Source organism: Hyperolius riggenbachi, chromosome 8 (assembly GCF_040937935.1).
Source record: "Hyperolius riggenbachi isolate aHypRig1 chromosome 8, aHypRig1.pri, whole genome shotgun sequence".
NCBI classification, from domain to species: domain Eukaryota; kingdom Metazoa; phylum Chordata; class Amphibia; order Anura; family Hyperoliidae; genus Hyperolius; species Hyperolius riggenbachi.
In genome coordinates this window covers 298,417,059-298,439,135 of record NC_090653.1, presented here as the reverse complement: position 1 = coordinate 298,439,135, position 22,077 = coordinate 298,417,059, and the positions used below count along the sequence as shown (strand labels likewise).

The 22,077-nt window shown below is 47.1% G+C and overlaps 1 protein-coding gene across 4 annotated transcripts in view; it reads right to left on the bottom strand.

Moving 5' to 3' along the window:
- The window catches only part of ADAMTS13 (ADAM metallopeptidase with thrombospondin type 1 motif 13), a 115,139-nt gene that overhangs the window by 18,400 nt on the left and 74,662 nt on the right, over positions 1-22,077 (bottom strand). For all 4 annotated transcript variants that reach the window (XR_011023252.1, XR_011023251.1, XM_068249215.1 and 1 more), the window contains exons 22-23: positions 10,838-10,967; positions 4,600-4,779 (exon numbers count right to left, since the gene is read on the bottom strand). Coding sequence is in view for 2 of the 4 variants with exons in the window: in XM_068249215.1 (XP_068105316.1) it covers positions 4,600-4,779; positions 10,838-10,967 (310 nt within the window). In the remaining 2 variants the exon portion in view is untranslated. The remainder of the gene's footprint in view (positions 1-4,599; positions 4,780-10,837; positions 10,968-22,077) is intronic.

The window sequence follows — 22,077 nt, the reverse complement described above, 5'->3', positions numbered from 1 at the left end:
CATGTTACAGATCCACTGGTGTATAGCAAGCCTATAGCATATACATGTTACAGAGCCGCTGGTGTATAGCAAGCCTATAGCATATACATGTTACAGAGCCGCTGGTGTATAGTGAGCCTATAGCTTATACATGTTACAGAACCGCTGGTGTATAGTGATCCTATAGCTTATACATGTTACAGAGCCGCTGGTGTATAGCAAGCCTATAGCATATACATGTTACAGAGCCGCTGGTGTATAGCAAGCCTATAGCATATACATGTTACAGAGCCGCTGGTGTATAGTGATCCTATAGCTTATACATGTTACAGAGCCGCTGGTGTATAGCAAGCCTATAGCATATACATGTTACAGAGCCGCTGGTGTATAGCAAGCCTATAGCATATACATGTTACAGAGCCGCTGGTGTATAGTGATCCTATAGCTTATACATGTTACAGAGCCGCTGGTGTATAGCAAGCCTATAGCTTATACATGTTACAGAGCCGCTGGTGTATAGCAAGCCTATAGCTTATACATGTTACAGAGCCACTGGTGTATAGCAAGCCTATAGCATATACATGTTACAGAGCTGCTGGTGTATAGTGAGCCTATAGCTTATACATGTTACAGAGCCGCTGGTGTATAGCAAGCCTATAGCATATACATGTTACAGACCCGCTGGTGTATAGCGAGCCTATAGCTTATACATGTTACAGAGCCGCTGGTGTATAGCAAGCCTATAGCATATACATGTTACAGATCCGCTGGTGTATAGCAAGCCTATAGCATATACATGTTACAGATCCGCTGGTGTATAGCAAGCCTATAGCTTATACATGTTACAGAGCCACTGGTGTATAGCAAGCCTATAGCATATACATGTTACAGATCCGCTGGTGTATAGTGAGCCTATAGCTTATACATGTTACAGAGCCGCTGGTGTATAGCAAGCCTATAACTTATACATGTTACAGAGCCGCTGGTGTATAGTGAGCCTATAGCATATACATGTTACAGACCCGCTGGTGTATAGCGAGCCTATAGCTTATACATGTTACAGAGCCGCTGGTGTATAGCAAGCCTTTTAGCTTATACATGTTACAGAGCCGCTGGTGTATAGCAAGCCTATAGCTTATACATGTTACAGAGCCACTGGTGTATAGCAAGCCTATAGCATATACATGTTACAGATCCGCTGGTGTATAGCATGCCTTTAGCATATACATGTTACAGAGCCGCTGGTGTATAGCAAGCCTATAGCATATACATGTTACAGACCCACTGGTGTATAGTGAGCCTATAGCTTATACATGTTACAGAGCCGCTGGTGTATAGCAAGCCTTTTAGCTTATACATGTTACAGAGCCGCTGGTGTATAGCATGCCTATAGCTTATACATGTTACAGAGCCGCTGGTGTATAGCATGCCTATAGCTTATACATGTTACAGAGCCGCTGGTGTATAGCAAGCCTATAGCTTATACATGTTACAGAGCTGCTGGTGTATAGCAAGCCTATAGCTTATACATGTTACAGAGCCACTGGTGTATAGCAAGCCTATAGCATATACATGTTACAGATCCGCTGGTGTATAGCATGCCTTTAGCATATACATGTTACAGAGCCGCTGGTGTATAGCAAGCCTATAGCATATACATGTTACAGAGCCGCTGGTGTATAGTGATCCTATAGCTTATACATGTTACAGAGCCGCTGGTGTATAGCAAGCCTATAGCATATACATGTTACAGAGCCGCTGGTGTATAGCAAGCCTATAGCATATACATGTTACAGATCCGCTGGTGTATAGCAAGCCTATAGCTTATACATGTTACAGAGCCACTGGTGTATAGCAAGCCTATAGCATATACATGTTACAGAGCTGCTGGTGTATAGCAAGCCTATAGCTTATACATGTTACAGAGCCGCTGGTGTATAGCAAGCCTATAGCATATACATGTTACAGATCCGCTGGTGTATAGTGAGCCTATAGCTTATACATGTTACAGAGCCGCTGGTGTATAGCAAGCCTATAGCTTATACATGTTACAGAGCCACTGGTGTATAGCAAGCCTATAGCATATACATGTTACAGATCCGCTGGTGTATAGCATGCCTTTAGCATATACATGTTACAGAGCCGCTGGTGTATAGCAAGCCTATAGCTTATACATGTTACAGAGCCGCTGGTGTATAGCAAGCCTATAGCTTATACATGTTACAGAGCACTGGTGTATAGCAAGCCTATAGCATATACATGTTACAGATCCGCTGGTGTATAGCATGCCTTTAGCATATACATGTTACAGAGCCGCTGGTGTATAGCAAGCCTATAGCTTATACATGTTACAGAGCCGCTGGTGTATAGTGATGCTATAGCTTATACATGTTACAGAGCCGCTGGCGTATAGCAAGCCTATAGCTTATACATGTTACAGAGCCGCTGGTGTATAGTGATCCTATAGCTTATACATGTTACAGAGCCGCTGGTGTATAGCGAGCCTATAGCTTATACATGTTACAGAGCCGCTGGTGTATAGTGATCCTATAGCTTATACATGTTACAGATCCACTGGTGTATAGCACGCCTATAGCATATACATGTTACAGAGCCGCTGGTGTATAGCAAGCCTATAGCTTATACATGTTACAGAGCCGCTGGTGTATAGCAAGCCTATAGCTTATACATGTTACAGAGCACTGGTGTATAGCAAGCCTATAGCATATACATGTTACAGATCCGCTGGTGTATAGCATGCCTTTAGCATATACATGTTACAGAGCCGCTGGTGTATAGCAAGCCTATAGCTTATACATGTTACAGAGCCGCTGGTGTATAGTGATGCTATAGCTTATACATGTTACAGAGCCGCTGGCGTATAGCAAGCCTATAGCTTATACATGTTACAGAGCCGCTGGTGTATAGCGAGCCTATAGCATATACATGTTACAGAGCCGCTGGTGTATAGCGAGCCTATAGCTTATACATGTTACAGAGCCGCTGGTGTATAGTGAGCCTATAGCTTATACATGTTACAGAGCCGCTGATGTATAGTGATCCTATAGCTTATACATGTTACAGAGCCGCTGGTGTATAGCGAGCCTATAGCTTATACATGTTACAGAGCCGCTGGTGTATAGTGATCCTATAGCTTATACATGTTACAGAGCCGCTGGTGTATAGCGAGCCTATAGCTTATACATGTTACAGAGCCGCTGGTGTATAGTGATCCTATAGCTTATACATGTTACAGATCCGCTGGTGTATAGCAAGCCTATAGCTTACACATGTTACAGACCCGCTGGTGTATAGCAAGCCTATAGCTTATACATGTTACAGATCCGCTGGTGTATAGCAAGCCTATAGCTTATACATGTTACAGAGCCGCTGGTGTATAGCAAGCCTATAGCTTATACATGTTACAGAGCCGCTGGTGTATAGCAAGCCTATAGCATATACATGTTACAGAGCCGCTGGTGTATAGCGAGCCTATAGCATATACATGTTACAGAACCGCTGGTGTATAGCAAGCCTATAGCTTATACATGTTACAGAGCCACTGGTGTATAGCAAGCCTATAGCTTATACATGTTACAGAGCCGCTGGTGTATAGCGAGCCTTTAGCATATACATGTTACAGAGCCGCTGGTGTATAGTGATCCTATAGCTTATACATGTTACAGAGCCGCTGGTGTATAGTGATCCTATAGCTTATACATGTTACAGAGCTGCTGGTGTATAGTGATCCTATAGCTTATACATGTTACAGAGCCGCTGGTGTATAGCGAGCCTTTAGCATATACATGTTACAGAGCTGCTGGTATATAGCAAGCCTATGCATGTTACAGAGCCGCTGGTGTATAGTGAGCCTATAGCTTATACATGTTACAGAGCCGCTGGTGTATAGTGATCCTATAGCTTATACATGTTACAGAGCCGCTGGTGTATAGCAAGCCTATAGCTTATACATGTTACAGAGCCGCTGGTGTATAGCACGCTTATCGCTCATACATGTTACAGAGCCACATCAACCCCGCATGCAGACAGCCTGTTTCAGACTTTTGGTCCTCCTCAGTGCATGGCAGGGATTGATATGGCTCTATGGGATAGGGCTTGGACCAGTACAACAGAGTAACTAAGCAGCAACCTAAACTGCTGCCATTACAGGAAGGGTTACCACATACCTCCCAACTTTTTGAGATGAGAAAGAGGGACACTTAAGCCACGCCCCTGCCACACCCCCGATCATGCCCACACCACACCCCTAGTCACGCATACCATAAAGATTTCATAAGAAAAATATGTTTTATAATGCAAACCACCCTGGTCCTTTCTATCCTGGTTCATTTTCCTTCATAGTAACATTTTAAAATTAGTAATATATCAATTTAAAGGATGGGAATAAAGTTTAGAGTCAAACATTTTTTAGTAGAGAAATATATATATATATATATATATACACATAGAAAGAGGGACAAAGTCCTGAAAGAGGGACAAATGAGGAGGAAAGAGGGACAGAGGGACTGTTGGGAGCTATGGTTACCATTGGGTTAGCAGAACATTTTCCATACAGTGATCGATCCCATAACAGGCGTCTCGCGTTGCCGCTGGGCTTACCGGACTGGGCAGGGCTCGGCCGCGCACTGCTTCCTGGGCTCTGGGCGGGGCAGATGACGGCACTTGTACGCAGGCAATCGGTGGGAAATATCGTTATCTTTGTGGACACAAGTCACAGACCGTTGGATAATTCCTCCTCCGCAGGTTGCAGAACATGGCGATAACTCTCGCACCTCCCAGCTGCAGACGCAGAATAACAGAAAAACACATCTCAGAATACGTTCCAACAAATCAAACGCCTAGAGCAGTGGTTCCCAACCTTTTCCAGGTCGTGACACATCACGCCAAACATTCAGATATACATGACACGTCCCGTATGATAGAAAAGATTCAGTAACAATCTGCTGATGCTGCAGGCACAATGAGGGGCTCGGTAACAATGTGCTGATGCTGCAGGCACAATGAGGGGCTCGGTAACAATGTGCTGATGCTGCAGGCACAATGAGGGGCTCAGTAACAATCTGCTGATGCTGCAGGCACAATAAGGGGCTCAGTGACAATATGCTGATGCTGCAGGCACAATAAGGGGCTCAGTGACAATATGCTGATGCTGCAGGCACAATGAGGGGCTCAGTAACAATCTGCTGATGCTGCAGGCACAATAAGGGGCTCAGTGACAATATGCTGATGCTGCAGGCACAATGAGGGGCTCAGTAACAATCTGCTGATGCTGCAGGCACAATAAGGGGCTCAGTGACAATATGCTGATGCTGCAGGCACAATGAGGGGCTCAGTAACAATCTGCTGATGCTGCAGGCACAATGAGGGGCTCAGTAACAATCTGCTGATGCTGCAGGCACAATGAGGGGCTCAGTAACAATCTACTGATGCTGCAGGCACAATGAGGGGCTCAGTAACAATCTGCTGATGCTGCAGGCACAATGAGGGGCTCAGTAACAATCTGCTGATGCAGCAGGCACAATGAGGGGCTCAGTAACAATCTGCTGATGCTGCAGGCACAGTGAGGGGCTCAGTAACAATCTGCTGATGCTGCAGGCACAATGAGGAGCTCAGTGACAATCTGCTGATGCTGCAGGCACAATAAGGGGCTCAGTGACAATATGCTGATGCTGCAGGCACAATGAGGGGCTCAGTAACAATCTGCTGATGCTGCAGGCACAATGAGGGGCTCAGTAACAATCTGCTGATGCAGCAGGCACAATGAGGGGCTCAGTAACAATCTGCTGATGCTGCAGGCACAGTGAGGGGCTCAGTAACAATCTGCTGATGCTGCAGGCACAATGAGAGGCTCAGTAACAATATGCTGATGCTGCAGGCACAATGAGAGGCTCAGTAACAATATGCTGATGCTGCAGGCACAGTGAGGGGCTCAGAAAATCTGCTGATGCTGCAGGCACAATGAGGGGCTCAGTAACAATCTGCTGATGCTGCAGGCACAATAAGGGGCTCAGTGACAATATGCTGATACTGCAGGCACAATGAGGAGTTCAGTAACAATGTGCTGATGCTGCAGGCACAATGAGGGGCTCAGTGACAATCTGCTGATGCTGCAGGCACAATGAGGGGCTCAGTAACAATCTGCTGATGCTGCAGGCACAATGAGGGGCTCAGTAACAATGTGCTGATGCTGCAGGCACACTGAGGGGCTCAGTAACAATCTGCTGATGCAGCAGGCACAATGAGGGGCTCAGTAACAATCTGATGATGCTGCAGGCACAATGAGGGGTGCTCAGGTGTATAGTGGCCCCAGTATATGTACCCAGGTGTATAGTGGCCCCAGTACATGCAGCCAGGTGTATAGTGGCCCCAGTATATGCAGCCAGGTGTATAGTGGCCCCAGTATATGTACCCAGGTGTATAGTGGCCCGAGTACATGCAGCCAGGTGTATAGTGGCCCCAGTACATGCAGCCAGGTGTATAGTGGCCCCAGTACATGCAGCCAGGTGTATAGTGGCCCCAGTACATGCAGCCAGGTGTATAGTGGCCCCAGTACATGCAGCCAGGTGTATAGTGGCCCCAGTACATGCAGCCAGGTGTATAGTGGCCCCAGTACATGTAGCCAGGTGTATAGTGGCCCCAGTACATGCAGCCAGGTGTATAGTGGCCCCAGTACATGCAGCCAGGTGTATAGTGGCCCCAGTACATGCAGCCAGGTGTATAGTGGCCCCAGTACATGCAGCCAGGTGTATAGTGGCCCCAGTACATGCAGCCAGGTGTATAGTGGCCCCAGTATATGCAGCCAGGTGTATAGTGGCCCCAGTATATGCAGCCAGGTGTATAGTGGCCCCAGTACATGCAGCCAGGTGTATAGTGGCCCCAGTACATGTAGCCAGGTGTATAGTGGCCCCAGTACATGCAGCCAGGTGTATAGTGGCCCCCCAGCTGGAGCGGAGCAGCGCAGCAGAGAGGAGCATTGGGTAGAGCAGCGGGGAAGGGCGGACGTTCCCCCCCCACTTCCCTCACCTTGGGGCTCCTCTCCCTGGCTCTCCCCTCCATAACATTGCGGCGGCGGTGGTTGGCAGCGGCGGCGGTGGCTGGCAGCGGCGGCGGTGGGCGGGACTTACCTCCTCTAGTGTACCGGCGAGTGGACGCTGTGCCTATGCGTGCAGCTAGTCTGGTCTAGTGAAGACCAGACTAGCTGCAAGCACGCACACACAGCGTCCACTCGCCGGTACACTGGAGGAGGTAAGTCCCGCCCACCGCCGCCGCTGCCAGCCACCGCCACAATGTTATGGAGGGGAGAGCCCGGACGAGCAGGGGGAGCAGAGAGCGGCGACACATAGCTGGTGCTGCCGCGACACATAAATGTGTCGCGGCACACCGGTTGGGAACCTCTGGCCTAGAGGATAATTCAGGGAATACAACGCTAAACTGTGGTCAAACTAAATGCCTCGATATTAACCACTTCACATCCAGACCTTGTTTCCCACTTATGGACCAGAGCAGTTTTGACAGTTTAGCTATGTCCTTATTTAATCAGAAATAACTTTATCCTTACTTATGACACAGAAATGAAATATATATTGTTTTTTTCAAGACAAACTGGGCTTTCATTGTATGCCATTTTTTCCCTCAAACAATTTTGTTTTCTATGAATTTTAATGGGAAAACAAAGAAAAAAGTAGAAAAAAAACCACATTATTTCTCAGTTTTACCAATTCCAGTTTAAAAATAAAAAGTGCTACTGTAGATAAAAAACACAATTTTTGGGGGCTATTCTTACTGCTTATCACAAAAAACTTAGATGATGTTCCTGTCAGAATTTATGGTGAAGATATTTGATTCTGAAATAATGCTACAGTGTATTTTTCACTATGAACTGAGAAAATAAAAGTATTTTTAATGGTAAAAATCAATCTCATTAGCTCAGGGAACATATATTCCCATTCACCAATGAGTGCTGCATCAGATAGTGCCAGAAATGTGCACAGGAGCAAGTCCAATCCTGCACAGCACTGCTTCTGCTACAAGACGTATATCTACTGACTCGTGGCTTAGATGAAGTCACAGAGGACATAGATATACTGTAGTGGTGGATAAAGTGGTTAAAGATAATTTGCCGATCCTTGCAGAGTAATTTGCAGTCTAAAGGATGCCACACACTAATACATTTTTTAAACATCTTTTCAATTCAAGAATTGCAATACATTTTTCTGACTGGTTGTAACATTTCAAAAATCTGACCAATGTACCACACGATCAGAGATATGTTAATTTTTTCCTCCAATTATGAAAAAAAAATGATTGAAAACTCAAGTATTGTATTTCAAGTAATTGACAATCAACCACACACCATTACATTTTCATAAAAATTGATCTGAAAAAAATCCACTCTTGATCTTTTATCAAATAAAAATGGGAAATTTGATCAGATTTTTTTTGAACGAATGAAAATAAAGCTTTCGATTTTTCGGGACAACCGATTGTTTTTATCGAATTGCTGTAAATTATTTTATTGTATGATATATGGCCTCCTTTTGACACATCGTACCAATAGACCACACCTGCATATTCAACTTTAAAAGAATCATGAGAAAAAAGATCGAATAAAACATAAAGATTGGGTTGGAAATAAAAATTGAGAGAAAAAAAAAATGTATTTAGATTCAGTCAGAAATGTTGTGCATATGAAAAGAACGCTTTTATGCACACGTCATTAAGGTAATTACAGAAATTATTTTTACAAATCTTCGCAGTGTGTAGATAGCGTTAGGCCACGGTCACTTTGCGCATGTTTCTTGCATGCCGGCTCACACAGACCACACCCAGTGAAAAGTTTTAGGCCCCGTTCACACTTGCGGTTCTCTGCCAAACGGACCAGATGACCTGACCGGATCCGGACCGTATCCGGATCGGAACCGTACGGTTCTGATCCGGATCCGATCCGGATCCGGTCAGTTTGCATCAGGTGTTCATCAGGATGCAATCCGGATCCGTTTGGCAAAAGATAGTAGAAATAGAATAAAAATGTTGGGGTCTCGGAGGTCAGCAGAAGGTGGACCTGTGGAATCAGGCCCTCCGCTGTTTAGCACTCACCTCCACCTCCGACATACTGCCAACATCTCCAGCACGTTTAAAGTCACTGCTGCTCCACTCCAAAATGCTTGCCCATGTGTCCCCATCCAAAATCGCCGCTTCAATCCGCATAGGAAGTGGGGTAGAACATCCGGATTTTTAGCCAGTGTGTTGTGCGCTCTCCGGTTCTCATTGGTTTGTATTGGCCGGATGGTGCAGTCCGGCTCCGCTCCGGATACGTCTGCCGGAGGAGCCGGACCAAAAAATAGCGCATGTTGGGTCTTATGCCGGAGTCCGGATCCGGTCCGGACGAAACGGACGCATGTGAACGGACGCATAGGCTTTCATCGCTATGCCGTGCGTCCGTTCCGTCCGTTCTGCATGCGGTCCGGCTCCGGCACGGCGATTCCGGACGGCGACCGCTAATGTGAACCGGGCCTAAACAAGGTAATCGAACGTAAAACAGTTCCCGTTCTCGCGAGCATTATCCAGACATGCTCTGCTAACAGTACATTAGGATAATACAACCCATTATAAAGCAGAGATTTGAACATGTCCATTCGTTTGCATGGACAGCTCAACGTTGCACATAATGTGGGCAAGGCCTCTGACCACAAACTTTTCTTATAGAAAGAATACATGCAGAGTACCAATAATAATCTGATTGCCATGCAGTACCAAATTATACCACAGGGTGCCACTGCAGCTAAAAAGTTAATTGTAAGTTTCAAAATCAGAATCAGAATCATTTTTATTTCGCCAAGCATGAGGGGACATGCCAAAAACAATTCCAGGCATGTCCCCTCATGCTTGGCGAAATAAAAATGATTCTGATTCTGATTTTGAAACTTACAATTCACTTTTTAGCAATGTAAAGAATGGCAAAGCTGGGACTGGCAATTCCTTAACGACTAACACCTGGTAGACACACACATCCAATCTTGATTGGCCAATTTTAACTACATGAAGGTGGTAAAATTGGCCAACAGAAGGTGAATACTAAAATCCAGGGGTAGGGAATCTATGACTCGGGAGGCAGATGCGGCTCTTTTGATGGCTGCATCTGACTCACAGACAAATCAGTAGGGGGTGATTTCCTAAGCTACACTGCTCAAGCAGCACAGCTTAGTGTGGCAGCGCAAGTAAAATTTTCAAAGTAGGCACGGTACTGCTGTAGCGGTGCTACTAACTTACTCACGCTACCCCAAAACTAACAGCCGCTCCAGTTGTCCCACTCTGGACCCTGTCAGGTCCAGTGCCTTTGTAGAACGAGATCCCCGCACTTTGATTGGCCCTATTGGGCCAAAGTGCAGGGATCTCGTCCTACAAAGTGAATCAACCTCCAAGTCAGCTAGCTAATTGTACAAGCTGTTAGTTGGTGTTTCTCCTGTCTGGTTCTTGAGGAAATTGCTGATGTTGCTGAAACCCAAGAGAAGCTGAAGACGTGTCTGACACTTTCGCTGCCCGGAGGATCAACTGTGTACACATCACCATGGCAACAGGGAGGGACGTGAGCCCTACTGCCCCAGTTTGAAACATATTGTATGGCTCTCACAGAATTACATTGTAAAATAAGTGGCGTTTATGGCTCTCTCAGACAAAAAGGTTCCTGACCCCTGCTATAAACAGATTGTTTAGGTAGGCTGCTCATATTGGTCGTATTGGTCATATTGGCCAATCATGATTGGATGTGTGTGTGCACATTATAACTTATAAGGTGTAAGCAGTGATTAGACAATTAGAAGTGAATGAGACTGATTACAGCGGTGGGCAGCTCCGTTGGTGGCACGGCTCCTGCAGCGACTCCGGCTTCTGAGTTCCATTACATTTATCTTCTGGGGGTTCTTCTTTTGAGTAAAACTCAACACAAACGTATCTCAGCTCCGAGATCCCTGAAACCACAAAAACAGAATGAGCAGCGTCAGTGTTTCCTGGGGACATCCCAAGTTCAGCATCCCAGGGACTGAGATCTATAAAATCAAACGGACACCCCAAGCTCAGCATCCTGGGGACTGAGATCTATAATATCACATGGACACCCCAAGCTCAGCATCCTGGGGACTGAGATCTATAATATCACATGGACACCCCAAGCTCAGCATCCTGGGGACTGAGATCTATAATATCACATGGACACCCCAAGCTCAGCATCCTGGGGACTGAGATCTATAATATCACATGGGCACCCCAAGCTCAGCATCCTGGGGACTGAGATCTATAATATCACATGGACACCCCAAGCTCAGCATCCTGGGGACTGAGATCTATAATATCACATGGACACCCCAAGCTCAGCATCCTGGGGACTGAGATCTATAATATCACATGGACACCCCAAGCTCAGCATCCTGGGGACTGAGATCTATAATATCACATGGACACCCCAAGCTCAGCATCCTGGGGACTGAGATCTATAATATCACATGGACACCCCAAGCTCAGCATCCTGGGGACTGAGATCTATAATATCACATGGACACCCCAAGCTCAGCATCCTGGGGACTGAGATCTATAATATCACATGGACACCCCAAGCTCAGCATCCTGGGGACTGAGATCTATAATATCACATGGACACCCCAAGCTCACCATCCTGGGGACTGAGATCTATAATATCACATGGACACCCCAAGCTCAGCATCCTGGGGACTGAGATCTCTAATATCACATGGACAACCCAAGCTCAGCATCCTGGGGACTGAGATCTATAATATCACATGGACACCCCAAGCTCAGCATCTTGGGGACTGAGATCTCTAATATCACATGGACACCCCAAGCTCAGCATCTTGGGGACTGAGATCTCTAATATCACATGGACACCCCAAGCTCAGCATCCTGAGGACTGAGATCTATAATATCACATGGACACCCAAAGCTCAGCATCCTGGGGACTGAGATCTATAATATCACATGGGCACCCCAAGCTCACCATCCTAGGAACTGAAATCTATAATATCACATGGACACCCCAAGCTCAGCATCCTGAGGACTGAGATCTATAATATCACATGGACACCCAAAGCTCAGCATCCTGGGGACTGAGATCTATAATATCACATGGGCACCCCAAGCTCACCATCCTAGGAACTGAAATCTATAACCTCACATGGACACCCCAAGCTCAGCATCCTGAGGACTGAGATCTATAATATCACATGGACACCCCAAGCTCAGCATCTTGGGGACTGAGATCTATAATATTATTATTATTATTATTTTTTATTATTTATATAGCGCCAACATCTTCCGTAGCGCTGTACATAGTACAAACAAATAATGGGGAACAAATATACATAAGAAATACAAGACATACATAAGAAATACAAGACAATATCACATGGACAACCCCAAGCTCAGCATCCTGGGGACTGAGATCTATAATATCACACGGACACCCCAAGCTCAGCATCCTGGGGACTGAGATCTATAATATCACATGGGCACCCCAAGCTCAGCATCCTGGGGACTGAGATCTATAATATCACATGGGCACCACAAGCTCAGCATCCTGGGGACTGAGATCTATAACATCACACAGGCACCCCAAGCTCAGCATCCTGGGGACTGAGATCTATAACATCACATGAACACCCCAAGCTCAGCATCCTGGGGACTGAGATCTATAATATCACATGGACACCCCAAGCTCAGCATCCTGGGGACTAAGATCTATAATATCACATGGACACCCCAAGCTCAGCATCCTGGGGACTGAGATCTATAGCATCACATGGACACCCCAAGCTCAGCATCCTGGGGACTGAGATCTATAATATCACATGGACAACCCAAGCTCAGCATCCTGGGGACTGAGATCTATAATATCACATGGACACCCCAAGCTCAGCATCCCAGGGACTGAGATCTATAACATCACATGAACACCCCAAGCTCAGCATCCTGGGGACTGAGATCTATAATATCACATGGACACCCCAAGCTCAGCATCCTGGGGACTGAGATCTATAATATCACATGGACACCCCAAGCTCAGCATCCTGGGGACTGAGATCTATAATATCACATGGACAACCCAAGCTCAGCATCCTGGGGACTGAGATCTATAATATCACATGGACACCCCAAGCTCAGCATCCCCGGGACTGAGATCTATAATATCACATGGACAACCCAAGCTCAGCATCCTGGGGACTGAGATCTATAATATCACATGGACACCCCAAGCTCAGCATCCTGGGGACTGAGATCTATAATATCACATGAACACCCCAAGCTCAGCATCCTGGGGACTGAGATCTATAATATCACATGAACACCCCAAGCTCAGCATCCTGGGGACTGAGATCTATAACATCACATGAACACCCCAAGCTCAGCATCTTGGGGACTGAGATCTATAATATCACATGGACAACCCAAGCTCACCATCCTGGGGACTGAGATCTATAATATCACATGGACAACCCAAGCTCACCATCCTGGGGACTGAGATCTATAATATCACATGGACACCCCAAGCTCAGCATCTTGGGGACTGAGATCTATAATATCACATGGACAACCCAAGCTCACCATCCTGGGGACTGAGATCTATAATATCACATGGGCACCCCAAGCTCAGCATCTTGGGGACTGAGATCTATAATATCACATGGGCACCCCAAGCTCAGCATCCTAGGGACTGAGATCTATAATATCACATGGGCACCCCAAGCTCAGCATCCTAGGGACTGAGATCTATAATATCACATGGGCACCCCAAGCTCAGCATCTTGGGGACTGAGATCTATAATATCACATGGGCACCCCAAGCTCACCATCCTGGGGACTGAGATCTATAATATCACATGGACACCCCAAGCTCAGCATCCCAGGGACTGAGATCTATAATATCACATGGACAACCCCAAGCTCAGCATCCTGGGGACTGAGATCTATAATATCACATGGACACCCCAAGCTCAGCATCCTGGGGACTGAGATCTATAATATCACATGGGCACCCCAAGCTCAGCATCCTGGGGACTGAGATCTATAATATCACATGGACACCCCAAGCTCAGCATCTTGGGGACTGAGATCTCTAATATCACATGGGCACCCCAAGCTCAGCATCCTGGGGACTGAGATCTATAATATCACATGGGCACCCCAAGCTCAGCATCTTGGGGACTGAGATCTATAATATCACATGGGCACCCCAAGCTCACCATCCTGGGGACTGAGATCTATTATATCACATGGAAACCCCAAGCTCAGCATCCTGGGGACTGAGATCTATATCATCACATGGACACCCCAAGCTCAACATCCTGGGGACTGAGATCTATATCATCACATGGACACCCCAAGCTCAACATCCTGGGGACTGAGATCTATATCATCACATGGACACCCCAAGCTCAACATCCTGGGGACTGAGATCTATAATATCACATGGACACCCAAAGCTCAGCATCCTGGGGACTGAGATCTATAATATCACATGGGCACCCGAAGCTCAGCATCCTAGGGACTGAGATCTATAATATCACATGGACACCCCAAGCTCAGCATCCTAGGGACTGAGATCTATAATATCACATGGACACCCCAAGCTCAGCATCTTGGGGACTGAGATCTCTAATATCACATGGGCACCCCAAGCTCAGCATCCTGGGGACTGAGATCTATAATATCACATGGGCACCCCAAGCTCAGCATCCTGGGGACTGAGATCTACAATATCACATGGACACCCCAAGCTCAGCATCCTGGGGACTGAGATCTATATCATCACATGGACACCCCAAGCTCAGCATCCTAGGAACTGAGATCTATAATATCACATGGGCACCCCAAGCTCAGCATCCTGGGGACTGAGATCTATAACATCACATGAACACCCCAAGCTCAGCATCCTGGGGACTGAGATCTATAATATCACATGGGCACCCCAAGCTCAGCATCCTGGGGACTGAGATCTATAACATCACATGGACACCCCAAGCTCAGCATCCTGGGGACTGAGATCTATAATATCACATGGACACCCAAAGCTCAGCATCCTGGGGACTGAGATCTATAATATCACATGGACACCCCAAGCTCAGCATCCTGGGGACTGAGATCTATAATATCACATGGGCACCCCAAGCTCACCATCCTAGGAACTGAAATCTATAATATCACATGGACACCCCAAGCTCAGCATCCTGAGGACTGAGATCTATAATATCACATGGACACCCCAAGCTCAGCATCTTGGGGACTGAGATCTATAATATTATTATTATTATTATTTTTTATTATTTATATAGCGCCAACATCTTCCGTAGCGCTGTACATAGTACAAACAAATAATGGGGAACAAATATACATAAGAAATACAAGACATACATAAGAAATACAAGACAATATCACATGGACAACCCCAAGCTCAGCATCCTGGGGACTGAGATCTATAATATCACACGGACACCCCAAGCTCAGCATCCTGGGGACTGAGATCTATAATATCACATGGACACACAAAGCTCAGCATCCTGGGGACTGAGATCTATAATATCACATGGACAACCCAAGCTCAGCATCCTGGGGACTGAGATCTATAATATCACATGGACACCCCAAGCTCAGCATCCCAGGGACTGAGATCTATAACATCACATGAACACCCCAAGCTCAGCATCCTGGGGACTGAGATCTATAATATCACATGGACACCCCAAGCTCAGCATCCTGGGGACTGAGATCTATAATATCACATGGACACACAAAGCTCAGCATCCTGGGGACTGAGATCTATAATATCACATGGACAACCCAAGCTCAGCATCCTGGGGACTGAGATCTATAATATCACATGGACACCCCAAGCTCAGCATCCCCGGGACTGAGATCTATAATATCACATGGACAACCCAAGCTCAGCATCCTGGGGACTGAGATCTATAATATCACATGGACACCCCAAGCTCAGCATCCTGGGGGACTGAGATCTATAATATCACATGGACACCCCAAGCTCAGCATCCTGGGGGGACTGAGATCTATAATATCACATGGGCACCCCAAGCTCACCATCCTGGGGACTGAGATCTATAATATCACATGAACACCCCAAGCTCAGCATCCTGGGGACTGAGATCTATAATATCACATGAACACCCCAAGCTCAGCATCCTGGGGACTGAGATCTATAACATCACATGAACACCCCAAGCTCAGCATCCTGGGGACTGAGATCTATAATATCACATGGACAACCCAAGCTCACCATCCTGGGGACTGAGATCTATAATATCACATGGACACCCCAAGCTCAGCATCTTGGGGACTGAGATCTATAATATCACATGGACAACCCAAGCTCAGCATCCTGGGGACTGAGATCTCTAATATCACATGGACAACCCAAGCTCAGCATCCTGGGGACTGAGATCTATAATATCACATGGACACCCCAAGCTCAGCATCCTGGGGACTGAGATCTATAATATCACATGGACACCCCAAGCTCAGCATCTTGGGGACTGAGATCTATAATATCACATGGACAACCCAAGCTCAGCATCCTGGGGACTGAGATCTCTAATATCACATGGACAACCCAAGCTCAGCATCCTGGGGACTGAGATCTATAATATCACATGGGCACCCCAAGCTCAGCATCTTGGGGACTGAGATCTATAATATCACATGGGCACCCCAAGCTCAGCATCCTAGGGACTGAGATCTATAATATCACATGGGCACCCCAAGCTCAGCATCCTAGGGACTGAGATCTATAATATCACATGGGCACCCCAAGCTCAGCATCCTGGGGACTGAGATCTATAATATCACATGGACAACCCAAGCTCACCATCCTGGGGACTGAGATCTATAATATCACATGGGCACCCCAAGCTCAGCATCTTGGGGACTGAGATCTATAATATCACATGGGCACCCCAAGCTCAGCATCCTGGGGACTGAGATCTATAATATCACATGGGCACCCCAAGCTCAGCATCCTGGGGACTGAGATCTATAACATCACACAGGCACCCCAAGCTCAGCATCCTGGGGACTGAGATCTATATCATCACATGGACACCCCAAGCTCAGCATCCTGGGGACTGAGATCTATAATATCACATGGACACCCCAAGCTCAGCATCCTGGGGACTGAGATCTATAATATCACATGGACACCCCAAGCTCACCATCCTGGGGACTGAGATCTATAATATCACATGGGCACCCCAAGCTCAGCATCTTGGGGACTGAGATCTATAATATCACATGGGCACCCCAAGCTCAGCATCCTGGGGACTGAGATCTATAATATCACATGGGCACCCCAAGCTCAGCATCCTGGGGACTGAGATCTATAACATCACACAGGCACCCCAAGCTCAGCATCCTGGGGACTGAGATCTATATCATCACATGGACACCCCAAGCTCAGCATCCTGGGGACTGAGATCTATAATATCACATGGGCACCCCAAGCTCACCATCCTGGGGACTGAGATCTATAATATCACATGGGCACCCCAAGCTCACCATCCTGGGGACTGAGATCTATAATATCACATGGACACCCCAAGCTCAGCATCCCAGGGACTGAGATCTATAGCATCACATGGACACACAAAGCTCAACATCCTGGGGACTGAGATCTATAATATCACATGGGCACCCCAAGCTCACCATCCTGGGGACTGAGATCTATAATATCACATGGACACCCCAAGCTCAGCATCCCAGGGACTGAGATCTATAGCATCACATGGACACACAAAGCTCAACATCCTGGGGACTGAGATCTATAATATCACATGGGCACCCCAAGCTCACCATCCTGGGGACTGAGATCTATAATATCACATGGACACCCCAAGCTCAGCATCCCAGGGACTGAGATCTATAGCATCACATGGACACACAAAGCTCAACATCCTGGGGACTGAGATCTATAATATCACATGGGCACCCCAAGCTCAGCATCTTGGGGACTGAGATCTATAATATCACATGGGCACCCCAAGCTCACCATCCTGGGGACTGAGATCTATAGCATCACATGGACACACAAAGCTCAACATCCTGGGGACTGAGATCTATAATATCACATGGACACCCCAAGCTCAGCATCCTGGGGACTGAGATCTATAATATCACATGGGCACCCCAAGCTCAGCATCCTGGGGACTGAGATCTATAATATCACATGAACACCCCAAGCTCAGCATCCTGGGGACTGAGATCTATAATATCACATGGACACCCCAAGCTCAGCATCCTGGGGACTGAGATCTATAACATCACACAGGCACCCCAAGCTCAGCATCTTGGGGACTGAGATCTATAATATCACACGGACACCCCAAGCTCAGCATCCTGGGGACTGAGATCTATAATATCACATGGACACCCCAAGCTCAGCATCCTGGGGACTGAGATCTATAACATCACACAGGCACCCCAAGCTCAGCATCTTGGGGACTGAGATCTATAATATCACACGGACACCCCAAGCTCAGCATCCTGGGGACTGAGATCTATAATATCACATGGACACCCCAAGCTCAGCATCCCAGGGACTGAGATCTATAACATCACATGAACACCCCAAGCTCAGCATCCTGGGGACTGAGATCTATAATATCACATGGACACCCCAAGCTCAGCATCCTGGGGACTGAGATCTATAACATCACACAGGCACCCCAAGCTCAGCATCTTGGGGACTGAGATCTATAATATCACATGGACAACCCAAGCTCAGCATCCTGGGGACTGAGATCTATAATATCACATGGACACCCCAAGCTCAGCATCCTGGGGACTGAGATCTATAATATCACATGGGCACCACAAGCTCAGCATCCTGGGGACTGAGATCTATAATATCACATGGACACCCCAAGCTCAGCATCCTGGGGACTGAGATCTATAACATCACACAGGCACCCCAAGCTCAGCATCTTGGGGACTGAGATCTATAATATCACATGGACAACCCAAGCTCAGCATCCTGGGGACTGAGATCTATAACATCACACAGGCACCCCAAGCTCAGCATCTTGGGGACTGAGATCTATAATATCACATGGACAACCCAAGCTCAGCATCCTGGGGACTGAGATCTATAATATCACATGGACACCCCAAGCTCAGCATCCTGGGGACTGAGATCTATTATATCACATTGGCACCCCAAGCTCAGCATCCTGGGGACTGAGATCTATAATATCACATGGGAAACCCAAGCTCAGCATTCTGGGGACTGAGATCTATAATATCACATGGGCACCCGAAGCTCAGCATCCTGGGGACTGAGATCTATAATATCACATGGGCACCCCAAGCTCAGCATCCCCGGGACTGAGATCTATAACCTCACATGGACACCCCAAGCTCAGCATCCTGGGGACTGAGATCTATAATATCACATGGACACCCCAAGCTCAGCATCCTGGGGACTGAGATCTATAATATCACATGGACACCCCAAGCTCAGCATCCTGGGGACTGAGATCTATAATATCACATGGGCACCCCAAGCTCAGCATCCTGGGGACTGAGATCTATAATATCACATGGACACCCCAAGCTCAGCATCCTGGGGACTGAGATCTATAATATCACATGGACACCCCAAGCTCAGCATCCTGGGGACTGAGATCTATAATATCACATGGACACCCCAAGCTCAGCATCCTGGGGACTGAGATCTATAATATCACATGGACACCCAAAGCTCAGCATCCTGGGGACTGAGATCTATAATATCACATGGGCACCCCAAGCTCAGCATCCTAGGGACTGAGATCTATAATATCACATGGGCACCCCAAGCTCAGCATCCTGGGGACTGAGATCTATAATATCACATGGAAACCCCAAGCTCAGCATCCTGGGGACTGAGATCTACAATATCACATGGACACCCCAAGCTCAGCATCCTGGGGACTGAGATCTATAATATCACATGGACAACCCAAGCTCAGCATCCTGGGGACTGAGATCTATAATATCACATGGACACCCCAAGCTCAGCATCCTGGGGACTGAGATCTATAATATCACTTGGACACCCCAAAAGCTCAGCATCCTGGGGACTGAGATCTATAATATCACATGGACACCCAAAGCTCAGCATCCTGGGGACTGAGATCTATAATATCACATGGGCACCCCAAGCTCAGCATCCTGGGGACTGAGATCTACAATATCACATGGACACCCCAAGCTCAGCATCCTGGGGACTGAGATCTATAATATCACATGGACACCCCAAGCTCAGCATCCTGGGGACTGAGATCTATAATATCACATGGAAACCCCAAGCTCAGCATCCTGGGGACTGAGATCTATAATATCACTTGGACACCCCAAGCTCAGCATCCTGGGGACTGAGATCTATAATATCACATGGACACCCAAAGCTCAGCATCCTGGGGACTGAGATCTATAATATCACATGGGCACCCTAAGCTCAGCATCCTGGGGACTGAGATCTATAATATCACATGGACAACCCAAGCTCAGCATCCTGGGGACTGAGATCTATAATATCACATGGGCACCCCAAGCTCAGCATCCTGGGGACTGAGATCTATAATATCACATGGACAACCCAAGCTCAGCATCCTGGGGACTGAGATCTATAATATCACATGGACACCCCAAGCTCAGCATCCTGGGGACTAAGATCTATAACCTCACATGGACACCCCAAGCTCAGCATCCTGGGGACTGAGATCTATGATATCACATGGGCACCCCAAGCTCAGCATCCTGGGGACTGAGATCTATAATATACCATGGACACCCCAAGCTCAGCATCCTGGGGACTGAGATCTATAATATCACATGGACAACCCAAGTTCAGCATCCTGGAGACTGAGATCTATAATATCACATGGACACCCCAAGCTCAGCATCCCGGGGACTGAGATCTATAATATCATATGGAAACCCCAAGCTCAGCATCCTGGGGACTGAGATCTATAATATCATATGGGCACCCCAAGCTCAGCATCCTGGGGACTGAGATCTAAAATATCACATGGACACCCCAAGCTCAGCATCCTGGGGACTGAGATCTATAGCATCACATGGACACCCCAAGCTCAGCATCCTAGGAACTGAGATCTATAATATCACATGGACACCCCAAGCTCAGCATCCTGGGGACTGAGATCTATAATATCACATGGACACCCCAAGCTCAGCATCCTGGGGACTGAGATCTATAGCATCACATGGACACCCCAAGCTCAGCATCCTGGGGACTGAGATCTATAATATCACATGGACACCCCAAGCTCAGCATCCCCGGGACTGAGATCTATAATATCACATGGACAACCCAAGCTCAGCATCCTGGGGACTGAGATCTATAATATCACATAGACACCCCAAGCTCAGCATCCTGGGGACTGAGATCTACAATATCACATGGACACCCCAAGCTCAGCATCCTGGGGACTGAGATCTATATCATCACATGGGCACCCCAAGCTCAGCATCCTGGGGACTGAGATCTATAATATCACATGGGCACCCCAAGCTCAGCATCCTAGGGACTGAGATCTATAATATCACATGGACACCACAAGTTTAGCATCCTGGGGACTGAGCTCTATAATATCACATGGGCACCCCAAGCTCAGCATCCCGGGGACTGAGATCTATAATATCACATGGGCACCCCAAGCTCAGCATCCTAGGGACTGAGATCTATAATATCACATGGACACCACAAGTTTAGCATCCTGGGGACTGAGCTCTATAATATCACATGGACACCCCGAAACCCACTCCGCTGTACCTCTCAATCACCTGCAAGAATATCATGAGATTCCAGCTAGGAATAAAGTAGGAAGCAATGAGGGTGTAATGATCCGCTCAGCTGGCTGCACAGGCAGACAGCTGTTTGACCATTCCTTAAGTCTGAGGGCTGCAGGTCTCTGGAAAAGAGACCTGTCTTTACTTTGCAAGTTTCAGACTTGCTCTGTCACTGAGGAATTTGCATACACTTTAATGCAAATTGCCTAGCCG